The sequence below is a fragment of the Gopherus evgoodei genome, chromosome 4, assembly GCF_007399415.2.
Source record: "Gopherus evgoodei ecotype Sinaloan lineage chromosome 4, rGopEvg1_v1.p, whole genome shotgun sequence".
Taxonomy (NCBI): domain Eukaryota; kingdom Metazoa; phylum Chordata; order Testudines; family Testudinidae; genus Gopherus; species Gopherus evgoodei.
This window is the reverse complement of record NC_044325.1, coordinates 132,493,746-132,520,032: the sequence shown is the minus strand read 5'-3', so window position 1 is coordinate 132,520,032 and position 26,287 is coordinate 132,493,746. Positions and strand designations below refer to the sequence as shown.

The 26,287-nt window shown below is 54.1% G+C and overlaps 1 protein-coding gene across 1 annotated transcript in view; it reads left to right on the top strand.

The window, feature by feature from the left end:
- Positions 1-26,287, top strand: part of CACNA1S (calcium voltage-gated channel subunit alpha1 S) — a 109,283-nt gene that overhangs the window by 27,668 nt on the left and 55,328 nt on the right. Inside the window, 20 exon segments of the mRNA XM_030561131.1 lie at positions 1,058-1,210; positions 2,123-2,328; positions 3,399-3,502; positions 4,711-4,859; positions 6,905-6,986; positions 7,848-8,008; positions 8,496-8,721; positions 10,305-10,512; positions 10,731-10,851; positions 11,296-11,410; positions 11,570-11,663; positions 12,882-12,951; positions 13,835-13,967; positions 14,272-14,401; positions 16,714-16,773; positions 20,339-20,445; positions 21,840-21,919; positions 22,041-22,048; positions 22,871-22,978; positions 23,840-23,892. Coding sequence (XP_030416991.1) covers positions 1,058-1,210; positions 2,123-2,328; positions 3,399-3,502; positions 4,711-4,859; positions 6,905-6,986; positions 7,848-8,008; positions 8,496-8,721; positions 10,305-10,512; positions 10,731-10,851; positions 11,296-11,410; positions 11,570-11,663; positions 12,882-12,951; positions 13,835-13,967; positions 14,272-14,401; positions 16,714-16,773; positions 20,339-20,445; positions 21,840-21,919; positions 22,041-22,048; positions 22,871-22,978; positions 23,840-23,892 — 2,368 coding nt within the window.

Here is a 26,287-nt window from a genome sequence, read left to right as displayed (position 1 = left end):
TGGCAGGTGGCTCGCTGGCGGGAGGCTAGGGTCACGGCAGCTGCAGTAGGCTTCCCCTTCGCATGGGTCTGTGGCCAACCCCCAGCTGGGTCTCAGCGGAGTGCCAACAGATCAGCAAAGTCTAGATCGGGGGTGGCCAAGTTGAGCCTGAGAAGGAGCCAGAATTGACCAATGTACATTGCCAAAGAGCCACAGTAATATGTCAGCAGCCCCCAATCAGCTCCTCTCACCCTGCTCCCAGTGCCTCCCACTCTCCGACAGCCTCACCAATCAGCACTTCCCCCTCCCTCCCCGCACCTCCTGATCAGCTGTTTCATGGCATGCAAGAGGCTCTGGGGGTGAGGGGGGAGGAGCGAGGGCACGGCAGGCTCAGGGAAGGGCACAGGAAGGAGTGGAGTGGGGACAGGGCCTGTGGCAGAGCCAGGGGTTGAGCATTGAGCACTCCCCGGCAGATTGGAAAGTTGGCACCTGTAGCTCCAGCCCCAGAGTCGATGCCTATACAAGGAGCTGCATGTTAACTTCTGAAGAGCCGCATGTGGCTCCAGAGCACAGGTTGGCCACCCCTCATCTAGACAGTCCCCATGCTAGTGCCCCTCGCGGAGACATAACCCACCAGGACCCAGCATGCCCCAGTCCCACCATAGCCTGTTGTGAAAGGAGCTGGTGGGGGTCACCCCAGTCTCTAGGAGCCAGATGCCCCCTTCCTGAGACCATCTCCCAAGGAGATGAACTGCGGGGACTCAGCCTTCCCCGATCCTTCTGGTGCAGTGTGAGGGGGCCTGGAGCTTCTGCTACTTGTAATAAGATTCAGAGATTTCAGTCACTAGGGCTTTCCTTCTCGCACACACCCCCTCCTGGGACATGTAAGGACACATGCTGGGGAGGAAGAATGGCCTAGTGGTTAAGACACCGGTGAGAGCTGGGCCCAGGTCCCTCCCTCTCTTCCCTGCTATGTGCTGCGGTGGCGAAGCAGTTCAGTGTGTCTGTGAGATGTAGCCTGCTGCCAGTCAGGAGGGGAGGAAGCGTGACTTGTTCCCCTTCTCTCTCTCGGCTGCAGGCCTGCAGGTGGTCCTGAACTCCATCATCAAGGCCATGGTGCCCCTGCTCCACATCGCCCTGCTGGTCCTCTTCATGATCATCATCTATGCCATTGTCGGGCAGGAGCTGTTCAAGGGAAAGATGCACAAGACCTGCTACTACATCGGGACAGGTCTGGAACGTGGGCGACCCTCCCACCAGCTGGGGGGCAGAGTGCAGAAAGGGGAACGTGGCATTGCTGCTGTGGGGTGTGTCTGTGGAGTAAATCCATTGGTGACATAAAGAAGACCAGCCCTGAGTGTCATCACTGACTCTGCCAGCACAGGAGCAGGGCATGGCTATATGGCGTGACTGAGAGGTGTATGGCATGGCTGGGAGGTGTATGGCATATCTGGGGGCATTATATGGCTATATGGCATGACTGTGAGGTGTATGGCATGGTTGGGGGCATTATAAGGCTGTATGGCATGGTGGGGAGCTGTATGGCATATCTGGGGGCATTATATGGCTATATGGCATGACAAGGAGGTGTATGTCATGGCTGGGGATGTTATATGGCTATATAGCATGGCTGGGAGATGTATTGCATGGCTTGAGGTGTTATAAGGCCATATGGCATGGCTGAGAGGTATATGGCATATCTGGGGGCACTATATGGCTATATAGTGTGGCTGGGAGGTGTATGGTATGGTTGGGGGCATTAAAAGGCTATATGGCATGGTGGGGAACTGTATGGCATATCTGGGGATGTTATATGACTTTTTGGCATGTCTGAGGGTATTATAAGGCTATATGGCCTGACAAGGAGGTGTATGGCATGGCTGGGGATGTTATATGGCTATATGGCATGGCTGGGAGATGTATGGCATGGCTTGGGGTGTTATAAGGCTATACGGCATGGCTGGGAGGGTTATGGCATGGCTGGGGGCGTTATAGGGCTATATGGTATGGCTAGGAGGTATATTGCACTGCACCAGAGCCCTCCTCTGGTTGGGGCCAGGGTCTGAGGCACAAGCAGCAGCAGGAGGGTAACTGTCCTTCTCCTCTGCTCAGCCTGACTTCTGTGCTTTCGTTTCACCCTCAGATGTCATTGCCACAGGGGAAATGGAGAAGCCTTCTCCATGTGCCAGCACCGGCCACGGGCATCACTGCACCATGAACGGCACTGAGTGCAGGAGCGGGTGGCCAGGGCCCAACAATGGCATTACCCACTTTGATAATTTTGGCTTTGCCATGCTGACCGTGTACCAGTGCATCACCATGGAGGGATGGACGGAAGTCCTCTACTGGGTAGGTGCAAGCCTCAGGCCTGAGCCTGCTGGCTGTGAGAGAGGAGACGCTGGCACACTCTTTGAACAAGAACATGGCACTAAATGGATTGGGCTTCCCAAAGGGTGGGAATCCCTCTGGGGTAGCGAGCCCCGCAGACTCTGCAGCTACTGGATGATGTATCCACGGAGTGATGAGCTCCCAGGGAGAAGGTGACACCCGCCAGTGCAGCAGAGTGTTTGAACCCTGCCTACCCAAGAAAGTCCCTGTCCAAGTACCGCTGAGATTCTCAAATGAACCCCATCCTTGCCTTAAAAGACAGGAGACTAATAGGAGCAAGTCCTCAGGTGGTTCCACAGCTCTGGAGCTCAGGTATAAGTGACCATAAACTTGCCCTCCAAGCCACAGAGAATGGTAGGGGAGGAAGGATGGCATGATGGCTCAGGAACAGGCTGGGAATTGCAGAGCTGAGTTCCAGTCCTGCTTCTGCCTCTGGAGAGCACTTGGTGTGTTGCCCTTCTGGGCATCCTTTGTTCTCAGGGGTGAGGGCAGCCTGAGACACAGGGTGCTGGGCCAGCGTCTGATGTTGTATCTGGTGGCTTTTAATAATACCACCATCTAGCTCTTATATAGTGCTTTTCACCAGTAGATCTTTCACCATCTTTCAGCATTTCACCATCATTAACTTGCCCCCCCAGGGAGGCAGGCAGGACAGTGCTATTATCCCCATTGCACAGATGGGGAGCTGAGGCCCAGAGGCTAAGTGACTTGCCCAAGGTCACGTGAGGAGCCTGTGGCAGAGTAGGGAACTGGGTTTTCAAAGCCTTAAACCGGTGCCCTAACCACTGGATTCCTGGGAGGAAGGCTGATCAATGAGTAGGGACAAGTCTGAAACTTGGGAGAACCAGGGTCAATTCCCTGCTCTGCCACAGACTCTCATTGTGACCTCGGGCAAGTCTCTTAGTCGTTCTGTGTCTCAGTTCCTCATGCGTAAAGACTGTGAGGTGCTCAGCTACTCCAGTAATGGGCTTACCTGAGCCAGGTGGATTTGGTTCTCCCCCTGGATCTTCATCTGCCTCTGTCCTGCTCAGGTGAACGACGCCATCGGGAACGAGTGGCCTTGGATCTATTTCGTCAGCCTCATTCTGCTGGGCTCTTTCTTCGTTCTCAACCTGGTGCTGGGCGTGCTCAGCGGGTAAGGTGTGTGGGCTGCACGGTGCCGCCCTCCTTTCTCTCTGTCCCCTTATTGAGTTTGGGGATATGAACAGAAAGCCTGAAGGGGAGGTTTAACTTTTTTTCTTCTCTTTTCTTCTTCTCTTCTTCCTTGGTACCTTGGCTACCAAGGCTATCAAGCCTTGTCTTCTCTTTTGTCTTGGAGCACTCTTTGGATGACTCAGGAATGTGGAGCAGGGGTGCTCTCAGCCCTTAATTGAAGGGGCAAGCTGGCAGAATTCTTAACACAAAGAGCTTTTCTCCCCAGCCTTAACAAAACCAGACAATGAACACACTGTAATTATTCGGTTGCATTGTGGTAGCACCTAGTAGCCCCCATCCTGGCCCAGAACAAAAAGACAGTCCCTGCCCCAACGCCAGTTTTAAATAGTCCCTGTAAAATTCCCTTTCCTTCTCAGTTAACCAGGTGTCACTTCCTTGGTCCCTGCAGTGTCACAATCTTACTAGTCCTCAAGTCTTTCAGTGTGGCCAAAACATGAATTAAAGCAAACAGGTAAAATACCACTGAAAACAAACCCACCTGTCCTTTCCAGGCCTGCTTTATCCCTCAGAAAGGAGCAAAAAGAGGCCAAGCCCGATGTTTTCCCCCCTTGATGGGTCACCTTTACTCTGGAGAGCGTGGGAAAGTGGGCACAGCTGGCAATCTCTTTGCACCCTCCAGCTGTGTGAGCTTCCCTTTAGCTCTGACACTCCCTTATGGTTTCCTCAAGGCTTTCCAGTATCGGATACTCCTGTGTACCTCAACAGCAGCAGTGGGGCAGCCGTTAGTGCTCCTAATGTTAACTTGACCTCTTTACAATCTAGCTGTAGTAGTTGGTTCTGTGGTTTCCTGTGGCAAGGTGTTCCCCAGGATGATAAAAAAATGAGGAATAGGGAAGCATTTCCTGTTATTAGGTCTGTATTCCTCCTCCTCCCCTCCCCCCACCAATTTTGTATTCTATAACAAAGGTAAAAGGCAGGACTGATCCATTCTCAGTCTTCAGTTGAGTTAAAGGAGTAATTCCACTAGCTGGCAGCAGTAGTAGGCTCTTATCCTCTCTGGGGCCTAGCCACTAGAATGGGACATGGCACACACTTGATGAGTGTGTCCCATGAGCAAGGTCTGGATTGAAGCTGCCCGCAGAGCCCCCTCTCCATTGGCTTTATGCCGTCCATCTGGATTTGTTCCAGGGAGTTCACCAAGGAGCGTGAGAAGGCCAAGTCACGGGGCACGTTCCAGAAACTGCGGGAGAAGCAGCAGCTGGAGGAGGATCTGAAGGGCTACATGGACTGGATCACCCATGCCGAAGTCATGGATAGCCACCGGGCCAGGGGAGAAGGTACCATCCTCACCTGGGCAAAGCCAGGCAGGATGCGCCCAGGCCTGGCTTCCCTCTCACTTCTGGAGAATGGTTAAATCCTCCAGCGGGGGGAGGGGAGGTGTCTGTGGGATGAGTGGGTGGGGGGAGGCGGGGGGAAGGTGTGCACTTGCTCCTAGTTTACTCATTAAGGGAGGCTGCCCCTCTCTTGACATTAACCAGGTTCAAGGATTAGAAGTTGCTTCAGACCCACCAGAGGTGAAGAGTTTTTGGAGAGGAAAGACAGTCTTATGGCATAGGACAGGCCAAGGTCTTGGGAAGCCTGCAGTCTGTTCCTGGCTCTGCCACTGAGTTACTGGGTGACCTCGGGAACGTCACTTCACCAATCCGTGCATCAGTTTCCCCAAGTGTAGCGGGATGTACTAACACTTGCCCATTTGGGGCTGAAATTAGTCATGTTTGCTAAGGGCTTTGAGAACCTTAAGTGGAAGTTGCTCTAGAAGAGATTTATTGACCCCCTTCCCTATTGCCTCCCTGGGATGCTGTTATCTGCTTGGATATAATCCCTTGGCTCTTTGTTTACTCTGTGGGGCATTTTACACAGCTGTGGAGCTCTATGTAATGATCACAATTCTGAACTCCATCGCTGGTCCCCTGCTCTCTGTTGCCACCGGTTACACTCCTGTGGTGTCTAGTATCGCTCCGTTTCTTCGCACATTACGATGCCAAAAACCCCCTCCTTCCCAAATTTGTTCTACTGAGCGCAGACATGTCTCTTGGGGAGGTTTGTCTCTCTTAGGGAGTTATTAGATGGGAACCCTTCCTTTGCAGATGTGCTTCTCAGGGTGTACCTACACTGCAATCACTTTCATCTAGCCAGCTCGGTCACCGGAGCGGGTAAAGCCGCAATAGCCCCGTGAGTAATTATGCACTGATTTCACCGCTCCAGTATCGGAGTGTCATAACATTTCTTCCCAGATCTGGACCTTAGCGTCCAAAATATGGGTGTTAGCATGAAAACCTCTAAGCTTAGGTACCAGCTTGGACCTGGTATCGCTGCCACCAGCTAGGAATTATACAGTGCCTAGCTCACTGTGGTCTCCCCAAAACCTTCCCTGGGGGACCCCCAGATTCAGATGCCTTGAATCTTACAACAAAGGGAAATAACCCCCTCCTCTTGTTTCCTGGTTACTTCCTCCCAGGCTCCCCTCCCTTGACGACCCTAGGAGATTCCCTGCTTCCAGTCCTGGAAACACAAGTACCGAGAGATCTAATCTCTCTTCCCCCTCACCCAGAGGGTATGCAAAGTCAGGCTTAGTAAATCTAACACAAAGAGATTTTCCCCCTGACTTCTTCCTCCCACCAATTCCCTGGTGAGCTGCAGACTCAATTCCCTGGAGTCCCCACTAAAGAAAAACTCCAACAGGTCTTAAAAAGAAAGCTTTATATAAAAAAGAAAGAAAAAGACATTAAAAATAGTCTCTGTAATAAGGTGACAATATACAGGGTCAATTGCTTAAAGGAAAAAAAAAAGAATAAACAGCCTCATTCCAAAAGAATACAATTTAACACATTCCAGCAACTACACACATGTAAATGCAAAAGAAAACAATGTAAACCTATTGTCTTACTATCCTTGTACTTACAACTTGGAAACAGAAAATTAGAAAGCCTGGAGATTCCTGTGGTCACTCTCAGAGCCGAAAAAAAAAAAGACCAAGAACAAAGGACTCACACCCAAAACTTCCCTCCACCCAGATTTGAAAAAGTCTTGTTTCGTGATTGGTCCTCTGGTCAGGTGTTTGGTTCCCTGTGTTAACCCTTTACAGGTAGAAGAACATTAACCCTTAGCTATCTGTTTATGACGCAGAGCTAGCGAGATTAAAGTTCGCTCGGGTGCGTCTGCACAAGCTGCGATCACACCTCCGATTGCAGTGTGGACATTCCTTTAGAGTTCCCCTTCCAGATGTGCTTCTGGGAGGCTCCCCTGTGGGAATCCATTGCCGATGTCCCCATGTGTCTCTTGATGGGTTCCCCAGCTCACTGAAGATCTCTCTCTTTCATAGGGATGCTGCCATCAGAGGAAGGGGGTTCAGAGACAGAGAGCCTGTATGAAATTGAGGGCATGAACAAATGGATTCTCTTCTTGTGAGTATACACACACACACACACACACACACACACACACACACACACACACACTCTGTCTCACGCTATCTCTTGCCTGACCCCGATTCTCCTGCTCTTGGAATCAATCCTGTTGTAAGAGCCCCTATTGGAAGAGTGGGTGTTTTTGTTAGGGGGGATACAGCATGTTCACTGCAGCCCACACAAAGGTGGATTGTGTTATGTCCGGCTCTGGAAAAAGGCTAGTTCAGGTGTTATCCCACCTCTTCCTTTGGGGGACCATGCATCAAGCTCCTCTCCCCTATCCCTCCTCCCACCCAGCACACCCCAGGGCTCTGGGAGCTGCGTGAGTGGTGTCAGGAAATCCAAGGTCATTCCGACCGATGAACAGGTGATGCCAGCGCACTCTTTAAGAGGCAGTGTCCTCTCCAGAGCATGCACAGGACTGGCCACCATGCGGAAGGGAAGGCATCTCATGGATACTATGCTGGGCGAGCAGCCAGGACACCTGGGTTCTATTCCTTGGGCAAGTGCCTTAGTTTCACCATCTGTAAAATGGGGATAAATGAAGCACACTTCCCCAGGGCTTTGAGACAATTTGTTCATTAACGCACCAGCGTCTCCTCTTTTACCCTGATGCATCCCCATTTGGCGTGGTGATTGAGTGGGGACTTTGACCCCGTCCTGGTAATTGTTTGGGATGGAGGAAAGGTGGTATAGAGGGGCAAAGCGGTATCCCTGCCTGCAGAACCCCTCTCTATGCATTTGCGTGGGTCCCTAGGAGCTGGTGGGCAGGGCACTTAGCAATGACTCTGCCCTCTGGGGCTGGGTGCTGCGGGGGCAGGGAGCCCCGAAGTCACCCTTCTTGGGCCGTCTCTCTAGCCGGCAGTGGAGGCGATGGAACCGCCTGTTCCGCAGGAAGTGCCGCGAGGTGGTGAAGTCCAAGTTTTTCTATTGGCTGGTGATCCTGCTCATCTCGCTGAACACCCTGTCAATTGCTTCCGAGCATCACTGGCAGCCCGAGTGGCTGACCCGTGTGCAAGGTGAGCAGGGCGGCCCAGGGCTGGGGAACCGCTGCCGGTTCAGTGCATCCACGGGCATGCGTGCGCACGTGCCTGCCTAGACGTGAACACCCACATAGACACCCACACATCAATGCACACACGTGCATGCGCCTGTGCACCCCACACACGCAAAAGTGCACGTGTACCTCTTTGCCTGCATACACATGTAGTTTCCTCCCGGTCTTGTGCTTTCCCTCCTGTGCACAGACCCACCTCTTGCTGGGGTGAGGAAGGGAACATTCTGCTGCCGCTGCTCAGGGCTAGGAGCTGGCCAGGTAAGTGTGAGTCAGCCTCCTCTTCCTCCCTGCTGCGCTGCCCCAGGATCATAGGCTGGGGGAGAGGGCGGCAGCAGGGGGCGTAGTGAGAGGGCGGAGGAGGATGTGGTCTCACAAGCAGCCGCTAGTGACCAGCGGGGGATCTGCCGCCTGGGTCCAGAGCGCTGACCGGCCGGGTTCACTGCTTGCAGAAAGCGCCAACCGGGTGCTGCTGGCGCTCTTTGCGGCCGAGATGCTGCTGAAGATGTACGCGCTGGGCCTGCGCCAGTACTTCATGTCTCTCTTCAACCGCTTCGACTGCTTCGTGGTGTGCGTCGGCATCCTGGAGATTATCCTGGTGGAGATCAACGTCATGTCGCCCTTGGGCATCTCCGTCCTGCGGTGCATTCGCCTGCTGAGGATCTTCAAGATAACCAGGTGAGGGCATCTCTCCCCAGGGCCTGGGGTCAGGCAGTACAGGCAGGGGGGCTTGTACTGGGAAGCAGGGCTGTCCTTACCCCTTCTGAGGCCTCAGGCGTCACCACCACTATGAGCTGCCAGAGGCTGAAGAAGGGGAACTGGTGATTTCTCTGGCCTCTGTGTGGCCAGGGTCAGGATATCTAGTGTCTGTTTACAGCTCCGGGAGGGGAGTGAGGTCTACAGGTTACAGCAAGGGCCTAGGAGTCAGGACTCCTGGGTTTCACCCCAGCTACAGGAGGGGGGTGGGGTCTAGTGGTTAGAGCAGGGGGCGGGGAGTCAGGACTCCTGCGTTTTCTCCCCAGCTCAGAGAAGGGAGTGGGGTCTAATGGGTCAGAGCAGGGGGTGGGGAGTCAGGACTCTTGGGTTCTCTCCCAGGCTCTGGGAGGGGAGTGGGGTCTAGTGGGTCAAAGCAGGGGGCAGGGAGCCAGGACTTCTGGGTTCTCTCCCCGGCTCGGGGAGGGGAGTGAGGTCTAATGGGTCAGAGCAGGGGGCGGGGAGTCAGGACTCCTGGGTTCTCTCCCAGGCTCTGGGAGGGGAGTGGGGTCTAGTGGGTCAGAGCAGGGGAGGTGGGGGGCTCGGACATAGAACTCCGGGCTCTAATCTGACACTGACTCACCTCATCAGGCTCCAGCTGATCAGGCTGTCCTGTGAGTGGTGAGGCAAACCACACTCTGAGTAGTTACCTGCGGCCCTGCTGGAAGGAGGGCATGGAGAGTGCAGGGTCTGAGCCCTCCTGCCATGAGACAAAACAACAGCTCAGCCCATCCTTTGGGACCCAGAGAAGCTTCTCACAGCTACCCGGAGCAGGAGCCTGAGCCCGCTCTGCCAGAGGGGTCCCGGAGACACAACAGAGAATGCCACAGGATTCATGAACCTCACTTGCCTAGGTTGGGATATTTGGTGGCAATAATGAAAATGGGGAGAAGCTGGGCATGGGGTTCACCTGGCCCCCCAGATCTGCCCTCATCACCATAACATCAGAGCAACGGATTCCTCCTCATGCCCCCTGTGCGGCAGGGCAGCATCCTTATTCCTGTTTCATACATGGGGAACGGAGGCACGGAGGGGCTAAGTGCTAGGCCCATGGTCGCACAAGACATCTGTGGCAAAGCCAGGAACTGAGTACTAGGATATTTTTCCTAGTGGAGAGCGCACTTGAATGGGAATCAGGAGACCTGGCTTCTACTCCCAGCTCTGCCACTGGCCTACTGGGGGACCTGGGGCAAGTCATGTCCCTGCCCAGTGCCTCAGTTTCCCCACCTGTGAGATGGGAACAAGGAACCTGGCATCCTTTGTGAAGTACTTTGAGATCTACTGATGAAAAGCACAACAGAAGAGCGAGGCATTATTCTTATCATCTCCTGTCTAACACCTGGTCCCAGGACCACACAGGAGGCATTTGGCCAAGCGGAGATGAGATGATGGGGTGTCCCCCTCGAATGAGCAGGGCATTCCCCTCATCACCCTGCCCCCCATTTCTGCTTGTGCACCCCAGCAGTGCCCCTTGGTGTAAGCAGCCTGAGTGTCTCTCCTCACGCTAGGTACTGGACCTCTCTGAGCAACCTGGTGGCATCTCTGCTAAACTCGGTCCGCTCCATCGCCTCCCTGCTCCTCCTCCTCTTCCTCTTCATCATCATCTTCTCCCTGCTGGGGATGCAGCTCTTCGGTGGGAAGTACGACTTTGAAGACATGGAAGTGCGGCGCAGCACCTTCGATAACTTCCCCCAGGCACTCATCAGTGTCTTCCAGGTATGGGGCATGGGGTGCAGCGGGCATCAATCCTGCTGATCTAATGCATAGAGGAGGGGCTGGAGTCAGGATATCTGGGTTCTTTTTTGGGCTCTGGGGGACAGTGTGACTTAGTGGTTAGAGCAGGGAACAAGGAGTCAGGACTCCTGGGTTCTGTTCTTTCTGGTCCAGTGGAATGGTTCTACCTGACCTGTTCTTTCACTCACCCTGTCTCGCAGATCCTGACCGGAGAAGACTGGAATTCAATCATGTACAATGGGATCATGGCTTATGGAGGACCCTCATTCCCCGGCGTGCTGGTCTGCATTTACTTCATCATCCTCTTTGTCTGTGGGAACTGTATCCTCTTTCAAGCCAGTTGGGGAGTAACAGCTGGGTGTTTTCTTGCCTTGTCCGCCACAATCATGCCTAGGTTCAAGTATACATCGAGGAAAGGCTATGGAGCTGGGTATGGTGTGTTCAGACATCATAGTACCAGGAGTGAGGGAAATGGTGAAACAGGAGTGGGGGTTAAAAGGGATGAAAATATCAGTCGGGTAGCGCTCTTGGTCTCATGGCTTCGGATCACACTACTGACACCAATGGAGGTTCGCTGGTGACGGCCAAGAGGCAGCTGTCATGGGTACACAAAGGGCTCGTTGCTGAGCCTGGGGTTCTCCCCATCTGCCTATGTACATTGCTTAGTGTCATCACACAGACTCTCGCTAAGCCCTGGCCATGGAAGGGACTGATTCCTTACATATAAGCATGCTCCCTAAGCTCCTTAGCCCCACCCCCTTTCAGATATCCTGCTCAATGTCTTCCTGGCCATCGCTGTGGACAATCTGGCTGAGGCCGAGAGCCTGACGTCGGCCCAGAAAGCCAAAGCCGAGGAGAAAAAGCGGAGGAAAATGTCCAGGTCAGTGCTGCTCTCTGCTGCTTAAAAGCAGGAACCTCCAAGGGCCCAGGGCTTGCAAATCAGTGTGAACTGCTGATCTTGGGCATCATCTCAGCAACATTCATTGCCATCTGTTCCGTGGCCTCACTCCCCACCTCTCCTTTTCGGTTCCCCATCCAGAAGTTACCCGGAGAAATCCGAGGAGGAAAAGCTCCTGCTGGCCAAGAAGCTGGAGCAGAAAGCCAAGGCCGAAGGAATCCCTACCACTGCCAAGGTCAGTGCCGCGACCCCTCTGAGCTTATCTGGCCAAATGTCATGGGGAACTTTCCCCAGCAGTTGAGGAGTACGGTACCGAGCAGTAATGTCTTCCCATTATTTGTCCTGTCGTGCATGAAAGGTGGATGGCCATGGGGGGAGGGAGGGAGGGAGATTTCCCCAGGGCCCACGGAATGACTGGGGACAAAATCCTGAGCTTCAGCAGATGCATCTCCGGAGACTTGTAGCAAGACGTCCATTCTGTACGCCCTCCAGGCCCGGATCATTCCTCTGACGAGCGAGCCTGCTTTCCCTGCCCCCTCCCGAAACATGTGCGGGGGGACGGGGAGTGGAACTCAGTGGGTACGGGCCCAGAATCACAGGTCCTGTACCAAAGGACTGTCTTGGTGGAGTTTCCACTCAAGATCTTTCTCCACACACGTGTTCACAGACACACACGTAGGGCCCGTCAGAGGCCCTTGTCCAACTGGCCAATGATCCTGGCTCCCCTGTCTCGTGTTGTTTATTATGAATTATTTCTTTTGTGGTAGCGCCTAGGAGCAGTGGTGGATTAGTCACTGGGCCCGGGGCCCCAGCCAACTCGCCCCCCCCCCCCCCGAAAAAATCTGCCAGTGGCAGCGAAAGCCTGGAGCTGTGGCCGCCGGGCGGGTGGGGCTGGAAAGCCCCCACGTACTGGCCCTGTTCCATGGGAGAAGTGCTGGGTGGGGGAATCCCCTCTCCCTCTCCTTCCCCCACAGCAGCCAGACCCTGGTTCCACACAGAGCTTCTCTGGTCTTGGGGCCACAGTGGGGGGGTTTGGGGGTGGAGAAAGGAGCAAAAGAGGTTGTGGGGCTGCATTAGGGGGCGGAATGGGGAGGACCCTGGGTGGAACAGGGGTGGGCCCCAGGGGAAGGGGCAGAAAGGGGTGCGTCTGGGTCAGGCCACAGGCAGAAGGGGTGGGGAAGGCCCCCCACTTGCTCTAGCCCAAGGCCCCAGGGAACCTTATTCCGCCTCTGCCTCCGTCATGGGTCAGAGCCCCATTGTGCCAGGCACTGTACAAACACAGAACAAACAGATGGCTCCTGCCCCAATAGGAGATCAGGGGGGAGCTCTCTCTGCCCCTCGCTGTGCAGCATTGTCCCGCTGGCCTAGAGAAGGCTGGCACATAGAGCCCTGGCAGTGCCACGGGTGGCAATTCCGGGATGCTCAGCTAGTCGCCTCTCTCTCTCCTTCTCAGTTAAAAGTGGACGAGTTTGAATCAAACGTAAATGAGATCAAAGACCCCTACCCTTCTGCTGATTTCCCAGGTAAGGCTCTGGCTTGATCCTTGTCTCCAGCCGGAGAGACAGAGGGAGCGAGGGAAAGGGTTGGGGTGGCTTGCAAAGAGAAATCCCATTGGAGGGCTCTGGTCCCAAGAGTGCAGCTCAGCTAGAGGCTTATTATGATGCAGAAAGCCACATGGTTTGTTTCCGGCAGAAGCAGAGCTGGAATAAACTCTGTGCTGTTCTCTGCAGCACTTGGTCTGTGTATGAGGGTGGGGGCGTGATCAGGGAGTTCTAGCTCTCTCTGGGGAGGATACCAGTTTCTGCACATGCCTCTTCCATTGCTTGTGGGATGTTACTTGCTTTACTGAGGGGTGAGTCCTGCTGCCCGCTAGGGAGAGCACTAGGAGGCATAAGATGGGGGACCCCCCACACACACTGAGAGCAATGGTAGCTGAGTTTGGCCAGGAGGATTTGAAGTCAGGACCTTGGGGGATACCCCAGGGTTTTGTCCTATGGGTCTCTAATGGCAAGCAGCATCTTGCTCCACAGCGGGAGTGTGAGTACACCCAGGGGCTGCAGGGTGCGAGGTGAGCCACAGCCCTTCATCTAACTGTGGTGGCCACACTCTCTCTGCCTGACATAAAAGGAAACATGGCCAGATGTCAGGTTCCTGATCCCTGCATGGAGGGTCAGAGCTGTTCTGCTGACTCACCCTGCATCTGGACCATGGGAGTCTCATCATCCCCAACTCCGGATGTTTAAGGAAACAATCCCTCATTGGCTTCCCAGGACGGAGAGGGGCCAAGTAAATCTTCCCTACCTCTAAGTTTCAGGTTCTGCTAGGTTTTTTTTTCTTTTGGCTGCTGCTAAGTGAATGACCCCAACATGCGAACTCAAAGTTTCCCTCCCTCTGGCTGCTCCACAGGTGATGATGAGGAAGATGAGCCCGAAATCCCCCTGAGCCCTCGGCCACGCCCCCTGGCAGAGCTGCAGCTCAAGGAGAAAGCAGTGCCCATGCCCGAAGCCAGCGCCTTCTTCATCTTCAGCCCAACCAACAGGTAGGTGCTGCTTCTCCTCCCATTTGTCAGAAACCCAGCAGTGATCAGAGAGGATAGAACCTGGGACCTCCCGACTGAGTTACAAAGTAAAACCTTTAGCTGTAATGGGCATTTACAGCCTCTGGAGCCAACTGTGCCCACAGCAGAAGCATGCCAGGCACACAGAGTGAGGGGTGCCACTCCCAAGACTCAGGCAGGGATCTCTCCAACTGCACCACTCCCCAAGCTCTAACCTGGGCTGTCACTCAGCCCCTTGGAGCTGACAATGCTTTGACTGCCTGCCTCCCCTCTCTCCCTTCCCCAGGATCCGAGTGCTGTGCCACCGAATTGTCAATGCCACCTGGTTCACCAACTTCATCCTGCTCTTCATCCTGCTCAGCAGCGTCTCCCTGGCAGCTGAGGATCCCATCCGGCCTGAGTCCTTCAGGAACCAGGTGCCCAGGTTGGGCTGTTGGGGAAAGCAGTTTGAGCCACCAGAAATGTGCAGCTTCAGGGGAGCTGCTTGCCAGGCTATTGCCTCATGGCCAAGGAGAGTTTGGAATAGCGGCCTGGGAATCAGGACAGCTGGGTTCTCTTCCTGGCTCCTAGAGGGAAGGGCTGTCTAGTGGTTAGATCAGGGGATTTGGAGACAGAACCCCTGGGTTCTATTCCTGGCTATAGCAGGGAAAAGGGGGATCTCATGGTTAGAGGAGGAAATTCTGACTTCAGACTCCTGGGTTTTGTGCTTGGCTCTGCAAGGAGAGTTGTGTAGTTCTAGAACAACGGTTCAACATGCTTGTGTCCAAGGAGAGTTTAGTGCAGGGGATGAAGAATCAGGAGTCCTGTGTTCTTTTCCTGGCTCTGGAAGGAAAGCCTGTTCCAGGGCTACAGCAGGGGATTCTGGGTTCTCATTCCAGCCCTGGCACTAACTTTACTTTGTGGCCTTGGGCACGTCACTTCCTTTCTGTGCCTCACCATTCCAGTCTGTAGCAGAGGGATAATAAAGCTGCCCTGTGAGGTTAAATTCATTCCCTGCTGGGAGTTGCTTGGCCCCTGTCATGCAGGGAACGGTAGGGATGCCCGCAGAGCAGTCCATTGCCCTGTGAAGCACTCGGAGACCCCACGAGTGTGGATGGAGTTATTCATCAGAACTCCATGGCTGGAGGTGGGCCATTGGGAAGGGTGCAGAGGTGACACCGAGCATTCGCGCTTTCAGATGCTCAGCTGGCTGGTTCTTGCTCACGTGCTCAGGGTCCAACCGATCACCATATTTGGGGTCAGGAAGGAGTTTTCCCCCAGGTCACACCGGCTGGCATCTTGGGGCTGGGTGGTTTTGCCTTCCTCTGGGGAACAGATCACTTACAAGGACCAGCTGGGTATGTCTCAGTAAAACAAATCCCTGCCATTGCAGGGGCCTGAGCCATTGGTGGGCCCCTCGATCACTGGACTGCTGGCTCAGGTTTCCGTGGAAACCTCAGCAGCATGGGGCACACAGCTGAGGTAAAATGGGACTGCTCTAAAAAACTGGAATCAGGACTCCTGGCTTCTGCCCCTAGCACTGCCATGAACTGCCTGTGTGATCACTGGTAAGTCACTTAACATCACCCCGTGCCTCAGTTTCCCCACCTTTAAATTGTCTTGGATTGTAATACTTTGGATGTACAGAGCCTTTCATCTGAGGACCCCAAAGCACTGTCACTAACCTCGTTTTACACATAGGGAAACTGAGGCCCGGAGAGGGGAAATTACTTGCCCAAGGCCACCCAGCTAGATGCTTACAGAGCTGGGAAAAGAACCCAGGAACCCTGACACCTTAGGCCATGTCCTTTCCCAAAGCCAGGAATTGAACCCAGGAGTCCTGACCCTAAATCGCCAGCATTAACCACTAGAACACTGACTGATGAGGCCACATCTGGAGTATTGTGTCCAGTTTTGAGCCCCCCACTACAGAAAGGATGTGGACAAATTGGAGAGAGTCCAGCGGAGGGCAATGAAAATGATCAGGGGGCTGGGGCACATGACTTAGGAGGAGAAGCTGAGGGAACTGGGCTTATTTAGTTTGCAGAAAAGAAGAGTAAGGGGGGATTTGATAGCAGCCTTCAACTACCTGAAGGGGCGTTCCAAAGAGGATGGATCTTGGCTGTCCTCAGTGGTGGCAGATGACAGAACAAGAAGCAATGGTCTCAAGTTGCAGTGGGGGAGGTCTAGGTTGGATATTAGGAAAAACTATTTCACTAGGAGGGTGGTGAAGCACTGGACTGGGTTACCTACGGAGGTGGTGGAGTCTCCTTCCTTAGAGGTTTTGAGGATCAGGCTTGAGAAAGCCCTGGCTGGGATGATTTAGTTGGGGTTGTTCCTGCTTTGAGCAGGGGGTTGGACTTGATGACCTCCTGAGGTCTCTTCTAACCCTAATCTTCTATGTTTCTATGAACACTCTCCCCTCTCAAAGATGGGAACAGTAGCTAGAAATCCTGGCTCCCGGGCTCTAACCCTTGGTCTGCTGTGCTCTGCCAAGGATAATCCTTTCCTAAGTGCTGTGGGACGGGGAGGCTTAATTCATTAGTGTCGTAAAGATGTTGGTGCGAAAGGAGCAGTCACAGTACAAAGCATGTATGTATTATTGTTGTATTTATTATTAGCACTAGGTGTGCAGTTTCCATTCGGCGAGGCAGCGTGCCGTCTGTCTGCCAAAGCTCCCGGTTGTCGGACGTTCAAATAACATCTGGTCTCCCGAGTTATCAAAACCTCTGCTGATTTTTATCTTCAGGTTCTGGGATATTTTGACATGGGCTTCACCTCCGTGTTCACAGTTGAAATAGTCTTGAAGGTGAGTCACACCCCATCTTTCTGGAGACGGTGTGTAATGGGGTGATGCCAGCGGCGAGGGGGAGCCGCTGATTGGGGCAGAGCAGAGGCAGGTGTCAGCAGTGGCTGCAGTGAATGGGGAATCTTTGATTGAGGCTGCTGCTGCACACAGACAGACACTGGGGGGTCGCTGGCCAGCCTGTGCCACTTACTATCACCACTTAGGCGGCCTCCTCAGTACAGTTGGTCAGAACATTTTCCTCAAAAAGTTTTTCGTTAGTTTCTCCGAAACAGAAATTTGTCATGAAATTTTTTGATTTTGACAAAAATCCCAGCAAAAATTTTTCAAAACAAAAGAATAAGAGGTTTGGAAATTTTCAAAATGTTGTTTAGAATTTGATGTCCTTTCTTTTTTTATTTTTACATTATTTCATAACATGGCAGGAGTAACAGTGCATAATATGTTTCCATCAGTACGAACTAGCAACTGCCATTAATGTACACCCATAATATGCCCTATTACTCTGACATGTCATAATATAATAGTAGAAATTAGGGCTGTTGATTAATCGCAGTTAACTCATGCAATTAAATAAAAAAGATCATGATTAATCGCAGTTTTAATCACACTGTTAATCAATAGAATGCCACTTGAAATTTGTTAAATATTTGTGGATGTTTTCCTGCATTTTCAAATCTATTGATTTCAGTTACAACACAGAATACAAAGTGTACAGTGCCCACTTTAGACTATTCATTACAGATATTTGCACTGTAAAAATGATAAATAAAAGAAATAGTATTTTTCAGTTCACCTCATACAAGTACTGGAGTGCAAGCTCTTTATTGTGAAAATGCAACTTACAAATGTCGATTTTTTTGGTTCCACAATTGCATTCAAAAACAAAACAATGCAGAACTGTAGAGCAGGGGTGGCCAACCTGTGGCTCCGGAGCCACATGCGGCTCTTCAGAAGTTAACATGCGGCTCCTTGTATTGGCACCGACTCCAGGGCTGGAGCTACAGACGCCAACTTTCCAATGTGCCGGGGGGGGGGGGAACATGCTTTCAGATGTCTTAAAAGTGCAATATTCTGAGGCAGAAACGACAGAACTCGAACCAACAAAAAAGAAAATCAACCTTCTGCTAGTGGCATCGGACTCAGATTATGAAAATGAACATGCGTCAGTCCGCTCTGCTTTGGATTGTTATCGATCAGAACCCATCATCAGCATGGATGCATGTCCTCTAGAATGGTGGATGAAGCATGAAGGGACATATGAATCTTTAGCGCATCTGGCATGTAAATAACTAATGACGCCAGCTAAAACAGTGCCATGCGAACGCCTGTTCTCACTTTCAGGTGACATTGTAAATAAGAAGCAGGCAGCATTATCTCCTGCAAATGTAAACAAACTTGTTTGTCTGAGTGATTGGCTGAACAAGAAGTAGGACTGAGTGGATTTGTAGGTTCTAAAGTTTTATATTGTTTTATTTTTGAATGCAGTTATTTTTTGTACATAATTCTACATTTTTTAGTTCAACTTTCATGATAAAGAGATTGCACTACAATACTTGTATTGGGTGAATTGCAAAATACTATTTCATTTGTTTTTTACAGTACAAGTATTTGTAATAAAAATAAATATAAAATGAGCACTGTACACTTTGTATTCTGTGTTGTGATTGAAATCAATATATTTGAAAATGTAGAAAACATGCAAAAATGTTTAAAGAAATGGTATTCTATGATTGTTTAACAGCGCGATTAATCAATTTTAACTTTTTTAATAGCTTGACAGCCCTAGTAAAAATATTATTTTACTATATTTTATTCTAAAACTCTTTAAGGGCAGCTGCCCCTTAGCATGGATTGAACTAGCTTCTCTTTTCTTTTAGATCAAAATGTCTCCTGATTGTGTTGTAATGGAATAGTTTGACACCTGGAGTTAAAATGCAAACAGGAGATGTTTTGACCTAGAAGAGAAGAGAAGATGTTTCAATCAGCGCTAAGTAGCAGCTGCCCTTAACTGCTTTAAAAATGCACAGATTAATTGATTCCAAGGCCAGAAGGGACCATTACAATCATCTGGTTTCAGGGCCGGTGCAAGGATGTTTCGCGCCCTAGGCGAAACTTCCACCTTGCACTCTCCCCCCACCACCTCCGCCCTGAGGCGCCCCCCCGCGGCAGCTCCCCCCCCCCGCCCTGAGACACCCTCCTTGTGGCAGCTCCCCACCCCCCACCCTCCGCCCTGAGGCACCCCCTCACCCAGCTCACCCCTGCCCCACGCACAAGCATCCCGAGCACACCGTGGCTGCTTCACTTCTCCCGCCTCCCAGGCTTGCAGCACCAATCAGCTTAGGCGTCAAAAGCCTGGGAACCAGGAGAAGTGAAGCAGCCACGGCGTGCTTGTGGAGGAGGCGGGGCAGGGGTGAGCTGGGGCAGGGAGTTCCCCTGCATGCCACCCCCACCCCTTACTTGCTGCAGGCAACCCTCCCCGCACTCCCTTGCCCCAGCTCCCTCCACCTAAATGCTGGCGGCAACCAGGGCAGCCAAAGATCTGGCTGCCGCGGTCACTGCCAAAGAGAATGGCGCCCCCCAAATGCTAGTGCCCTAGGCGACCGCCTAGGTCGCCTAAATGGTTGCACCGGCCCTGTTTGGTTTGACCTACTATGTGACACAGACCATAGAACGTAGAAAATGCCTTTAGAAAAACATCCCCTTGATTTAAAAATTGTCAGTGGTGGAGTCTCCACCATGAGCCTGGGTAGATTGCTCCAATGGTTAATTACCTTCACTGTAAAAAATTTACGCCTTGTTTCCAGTCTGAATTTGTCTAGTTTCAGCTTCCAGCCATGGGACTATATGCTGTCATTCTCTGCCATATTGAAGCACTCGTTATTAAATATTTAAAATAAAATCAATATAATAATTAAACGATTGTCATTGTACAACACCAGTAGTAGTAGTGCATGCCACAGCCATGCCATTAAAAAATATAAAAACAAAAATATTAAACAAAAAAACAAAACAAAACAAAATTTCAAAGTGTTCCAGAAACCAACATTTTTCAAAACTTCCATTTCATGGGATATTTTGAAAATTTTTTTTTTGTTCCAGTTGGGAACAAAACCAAATGATGATGTGTCGAAATTTCCCACGAAACAGAAATGCTGAGTTTTGACCAGCTCTGCTCCTGAGTCCCACCCTAGACAGAGCAGTTGGAGAAGGCCCTGCTGCCCGTGCTCTGTTGTGGCCAGTTGGTAGCCCAGGGAAGTATTTGTTTAGTGGCCGTCAGCCCAGTTCCTAGGCCACAGGTGTCTGCCTGAGAAAAGCACCATAACAATTGGTGGCTGGGCCAAGAACGGTTGGTGGAGAATGAACTCCGTGGAGAGGCTTCTGTGGGGTAGGGCTGAGGCTCGCTGGCTCGGTGGTACATGATAAGCTTCCTTTACTGTGCCTATTCTGTGGATCTAGAGAGGACTTAAGTGTCCAGGGCTTCTTTCATGAGCAGCAGTCACTAAAAAGAAAGGGGATCAGAGGTGACCTGCTCCGTTCCCATTAACTCCCCTCTGCTCCCCTTCAGATGACTGCATACGGTGCATTCCTTCACAAGGGGTCCTTCTGCCGGAACTACTTCAACATCCTGGATCTGCTGGTGGTTGCTGTCTCCCTCATCTCCATGGGAATTGAGTAAGCGCCCGTTGTAGCAACAGGTCTGCCTGTTCAGCAGAGGATAGGGCCATCTGTTATGCTGCCATCTACGTTGGCAATAGAGATGTAGAATGGGTTAGGCCATTGGTCTGTCTAGCCTAGTATCTCACCTCCAGCAATGACCAATAACTGATGCTGCAGATGGTAGGGATGCACCTGGGCAGACGCAGGGCTGTAGATGGAGGGTGGGGAGTAATTCCCTCCTGATCCCTGTGCCAATCAGCCTGTGCTCAGAAGCATGTGAGTTGGTTGATTCCCCTTGTATTAGCATTCATACACTATTCAGTGCCACAAAGTCATCCACCCACACTGTTGGGAGTAAGGAAATAAACAACCCCTGAGAATGGGGAGGAGATACGCAAGGATTTTGTGGGCAGGCACCCACTTCAATCTGGAATTGCCTTCCTCCTCCCCCAAGTTCCTTCAGGACTCCTGGTTCTGTTCCTCACAGTGGGTGGGAATGTGGCCTAGGGGCTAGGGCTCAGGACAGGGATGTCAGTGATCCTGGGGCCTAGGCCCAACTCTGCTACTGATGTACTGTGCAGCTGCCTGCCCCTTACAGGAATGGTGGGAAGTGTCCGGAAGTGCTGCCTTTGGGGAGCTCTGTCAAACTGGATTGCTCTTCTCTCCTAGAACGCATGACAGCCTGGCCCCGCCAGAGCATGGCTCCCGGCCTGTCCTCTGGCGCCTGCCGCTCTGCCCACCCCGGCCTGCCCCACAGCGCACCCCCTCCCACTCTGCACCCTCCAGCCTGCCCCCTGCAGCACACTGCCAACCTGCATCACAGCGCACCCCCTTCCACTTCGCACCCCTCAGCCAGCCCCCTGCAGCACATCGCCAGCCTGCCCCCACAGCATGCCCCTTCCCACTCTAAACCTCCCAGCCTGTCCCCCCAGCATGCCCTCTCCTGCCCCTGCCACTATGCACCCCCCACCTGCCCTCTGCAGCACGTCAGCCTACCCGCCCAGCACGCCCCTCCCACTCCTGCCTCTCTGCACCCTCCACCTGCCCCCCTGCAGCACATCGCCAGCCTGCCCCCTCCCCAGCATGCCCCCTCCTTCCCCCTGCCACTCCACATCCCCTGGCTTGCCCTGCAGCACACCGCCGCCTGCCCCCAGCACGCCCCCTGCTGCTCTGCACCCTCAGCCTGCCCTCTCCAGTACACCCCCTCCTGCCCCTGCCTGTCCCCCCAGTCTGCCCCCTCCTGTCCCTGGCAGGTACAGCTCCCCTGCCCATGTTGGAGGGGCACAGGTGTTTGCTCTCCCCTGATATGTCGCTGCAGGCCACTTTGGCTCCCAGCGGTGTGTAAGGACTGATTTATCTGGCCAGGCCCAAGCTGGCTGAGTCACCCTGTCTCCCCCCGCCCTCCCCAGGTCCAGCACCATCTCCGTGGTGAAAATCCTGAGGGTGCTGAGAGTCCTGCGGCCGCTGCGGGCCATAACAGAGCGAAGGGGTGAAGGTGAGAGCAAGGCGGGGACAAGGGCCCTCCATAGGGGCTGGACTCGGCCCCCCCCCAGATCTACCACAGGAATCCAGGGCCTGCCAGCTCATGGTCCATCTGAGCAGGATCCCAGGACTGCATGTCCCAGGGCTCAGGCCACCTGATTTCACTCTCACCTGGGCGTTTAGTTAGGTGTTTGTGGGCAGCTGGGAGGCAACCCATTGGTATTGTACTAGGTCCCCTGTCCGTGTCTGGGATGGCCAATTCCACTGCACACCGGTGTGGTGCCGGGTCCCTAGTCTGTGTCTGGGATGGCCCAATTCCACTGCACACCGGTGTTGGTGCACGGGTCCCTAGTCTGTGTCTGGGATGATCAAATTCCCACTGCACACCGGTGTGGTGCCAGGTCCCTGTCCGTGTCTGGGATGCGCCAATTCCCCTGTGCACCGGTGTGGTGCCGGGTCCCCCAGTCTGTGTCTGGGATGGCAATTCCCCCTAGCGCACCAGTGTGGTGCCGGGTCCCCAGTCTGTCTGGGACGGTCAATTCCCTTGCACACCGGTGTGGTGCCTGGGTCCCCCGTCCGTGTCTGGGATGACCAATTCCCTGCGCACCAGTGTGGTGCTGGGTCCTCCGTCTATGCCTGGGACGGCTGCATCCCCTGCGCACTGGTATGGTGCTGGGGTCCCTGTCCGTGTTGGGATGGCCGATTCCCTGCGCACCGATGTGGTGCTGGGTACCCAGTATGTCTGGGATGGCCAATTCCCCTGCACACCGGTGTGGTGCTGGGTTCCCCGTCTGTGCCTGGGACGGCTGCGTCCCCTGCACACCGGTGTGGTGCTGGGTCCCCTGTCTGTGTCTGGGATGGCCCCTTCCCCTGCATATGGGCACGGCCGATACCCACAGCAGGTCGTGGTACTGTAGGCCCGGCCTATCTCTGCATTGGCCTCTCTCTCCCTCTCTAGCATGTAGTCCAGTGCGTGTTCGTGGCCATCAAGACCATCGGTAACATTGTGATTGTCACCACCCTGCTGCAGTTCATGTTCGCCTGCATCGGGGTGCAGCTCTTCAAGGTGAGAGCCCCTCCCGGCCAGAACCCAGCGCTGGTACCCCCCACCCTCCCTGTCTCGGGGAGAGCTGGGGTGGAGCTGAGCTCAGGGAAGTGCCAGGGGGTGGCTTCCCTTCGTTTCCTTTAAGACAGGGGATTCGTCCATTTCATAAATTCAGAGGGAGGCCAAGGACCATCCCCTGCCATCCCCTTGGGGGTACCAGCACGCTGCAGGCAGAACAGGGCAGTGTATGCGTAGTCTATGACCAAGCAAGGTAGCCCAGTGGCCCAGTGGGAGTCAGCCAATTTGGGGGTGTCTTCCCAGCTTTGGGGCTGACCAGCCAGGTAGCCTTGGGCCAGTCCCTTCCCCACCTGTGACTCGGTTTTCTTCCGCCGCTCCAGCTCCCCACCGAGTTGTGCAGGATCACAGGTGTTTCCTCCTGACCACCCATGGCACTGCAGGCAGGTCTGCACTTGTGCTGTTGGGTGAATGGATGAGGGCGACGTGACTCTGGCTAGAAGTGCTATGGGTTGCTGCATCCGTGGTCTGGCCTTTGGGCCCTGCAGGGATTGTCGGTGCTGCTGACTGCACAGGGAGAGTTGAGGGCTGGCACATCTAGCTGGGCTCTAACCACCTCTAAGGAAAAGCCAGCTAGGGGTAGGGCCCAGACTCTCACGGGTGGCACTAACCAGCCTCCTTTCAGGCGTGGAATGGGCCGTGGAGACGCTGCCCCCTGAGTCGGGGCCAAGAGCCGTGGGGTCAGGTCAGGATGTACTGCCAGGTTGCCGAGCAGCTGCCCTTGTCCTTGCTCCCCAGGTCTATCAGTCAGGCCCCCTGCGGTTCATGGTACAATCCCTGATTCTTCTGCTCTCTGCTTAAACCTAGGGGAAGTTTAGCAGCTGTACGGATCCTGCCAAGATGACAGAAAAGGAATGCAGGTAGGCGCCCCCTGTCGTCACTGCATGCACATCACAGCCAGAGTGCGGGGACTGGTGGGGAAGGCGAGGAGCCAGTCCTGGTTTGTTGTCCCTTGTGCTCACAGCAGAGGAGCCCAGGTGCGGATCTCTATGCAGAGCGAAGCCTGCAGCACAGGGCAGTTTGCTCTAGGGGGCAGAGAGCCGAGGGAAGTGTTGAATGGCCAGGGGCGAGGAGGAGTTGGGCTCGTAAGCCAGAGGAAGGCCAGGCCAATGGTTAAGGCACTAGCAGGGTTGCCAGGTGTCCGGTTTTCGACCGGAACGCCTGGTTGAAAAGGGACCCTGGAAACTCTGGTCAGCACCACTGACCAGGCCATTAAAAGTCCGGTCATCAGGACAGCGGGGATGAGTCAGGCTCCCTGCCTGCCGTGGCTTCTGGAATCAGGAGCATGTCCCCCCTTTGGCTCCTATGTGTAGGGGCAGCCAAGGGGCTCCGGATGCTGTCCCCGCCCCAAGTGCCAGCTCTGCAGTTCCCATTGGCCAGAAACCACAGCCAATGGGAGCTGCGGGGGGGGGGGTGTGTGCCTGTGGACAGGGCAGCGCGCAGAGCCACCTGGTCACGCCTCCACGTAGGAGCCAGAGGGTCGACATGCCACTGCTTCCGGGAGCTGCTTGAGGTAACCATCGCCCAGAACTTGCACCCCGATCCCCTCCCATGCCCCAACCCCCTGCCACAGCCCTGATCCATCTCACACCCTCCAATCCCCTCGATCCTGGCTCGGAGCACCCTCCTGCACCCCAAACCCCTCATCCCCAGCCCCACTCCAGAGTCTGCACCTCCATCTCTGAAACCCCTACCCTAGCCTGGAGCCACCTTGCGCACCCTGAACCCCTCATTTCTGGCCCCACTCTGAAATATACACACCCAGCCCAGAGCCCGTACCCACTCCCACCCCCTAACCCCTTGCCTCATCCCGGAACCCCTTCCCATACTCCAAACCCCTCGGCTCCATCCCCCAGCTCAGAGCCCCTCCTCCACCTCAAACCCCTCATTTCTGGTCCCACTCCAGAACCTTCATCCCCAGCCAGAGCCTCACCCTCTCATGCATCCCAACCCCCTGCCCCAGCCTGGTGGAAAAGAGGGAGTGACTGAGGGTGGGGAGAGCGAGTGACAGAGGGAGTAAGTGGGGGACGGGGCCTGGGAGGCAGGGCAGGGCTGTTCAGTTTTGTGCGAGTAGAAAGTTGGCAACCCTAAGCTTGGGACTGTCTTGTGTTTTATGGAACGACCTGGAAAAGCTCTTTCAGGTCTTCTTCACTCATCGTCAAAAGCAGGAGCAGAAGATGGCAGCCCCCAGACATGGGTGGTGGGTATAAGAGGCCAGAGGGGGCTAAGCCTCCCCAAACAGCTGGCCTGCTGCCTTTGGAGTGCACCGCTGCTGAAAGCGTAGGCACCCCGGCTGTGGTCCTGCCCACACTCCGCCCCGAGCTCCTGCTCCCACTCCTCCTTTTCCTGTCCCCAGTCTGCTTGCGGGAGGGGGCGAAGAAACACGCATGCACGAGGGTTGAGCGACTGGAAGCTGGTGGGCAGGCAGGGGAACCCTAGGGGAGGGGGTGAAGAGGCGCGGGTGGGGATGGGTATGAGTGGGGCAGAAGCTGGAGCCAGGGCCAGCACTTCTATTAAGCAACCCTAGGCAGTTGCCTAGGGCGCCAGGATTTGGGGGGCGGCATTTTGTGCACTCCCCATGGGGCGCACGGGAGCTTTCAGTTCTGCTCCCGTTGTGCCGCCAAAGAAGGACCTTCTGCCGAAGTGCTACGAAAAACAGCGGCAGGCAGCTGAGCAGCTCAGTGACTGCTGTTGTCGCCTGCGGCATTTCGGCGGAGGATCCTTCTTCGGTGGTGCAATGGGAGTGGAACTGGAAGCTCCCGCGCGCCCCGTGGGGAGCGCACAAAATGCCGCCCCCTGAATTCTGCCTAGGGCGCCAGAAACCCTGGCGCCGCTCCTGGCTAGAGCAGGGCGGGGCCATGATCTGGCCACATGCAGCCTCCCCAAGTGGAGGAGTCATGCGCTGCCCATGTCCCCAGGTGTTATGTCACCTTTGCAAGTCCCCTTTCAGACACCCTGGTGGGTGGAGTACGTGTCTGGGTTTATAAGGGGCTGACCTGGGGCATGAGTCTCCCTGGCTGTGAAAGGGCAGAGCTCATCCTGGATGGCAGGATTTGACGTGCATGTGGTGGGATTTGCCAAGCTGCTCCAGCCTGTAGATCCAGGCTGCCAACTGATCCCAGGTACTCCAGGGAGAGGCACTAAGGGTGGATCTTGGTGAAGCTGCTGTGTGGGTTGTAGACGGGTTGTAGCCCTGGCATCCACAGGTGATCCTTCCTCAGCACACCCTGATTGCATGAGTGCCGATTCCTGTTA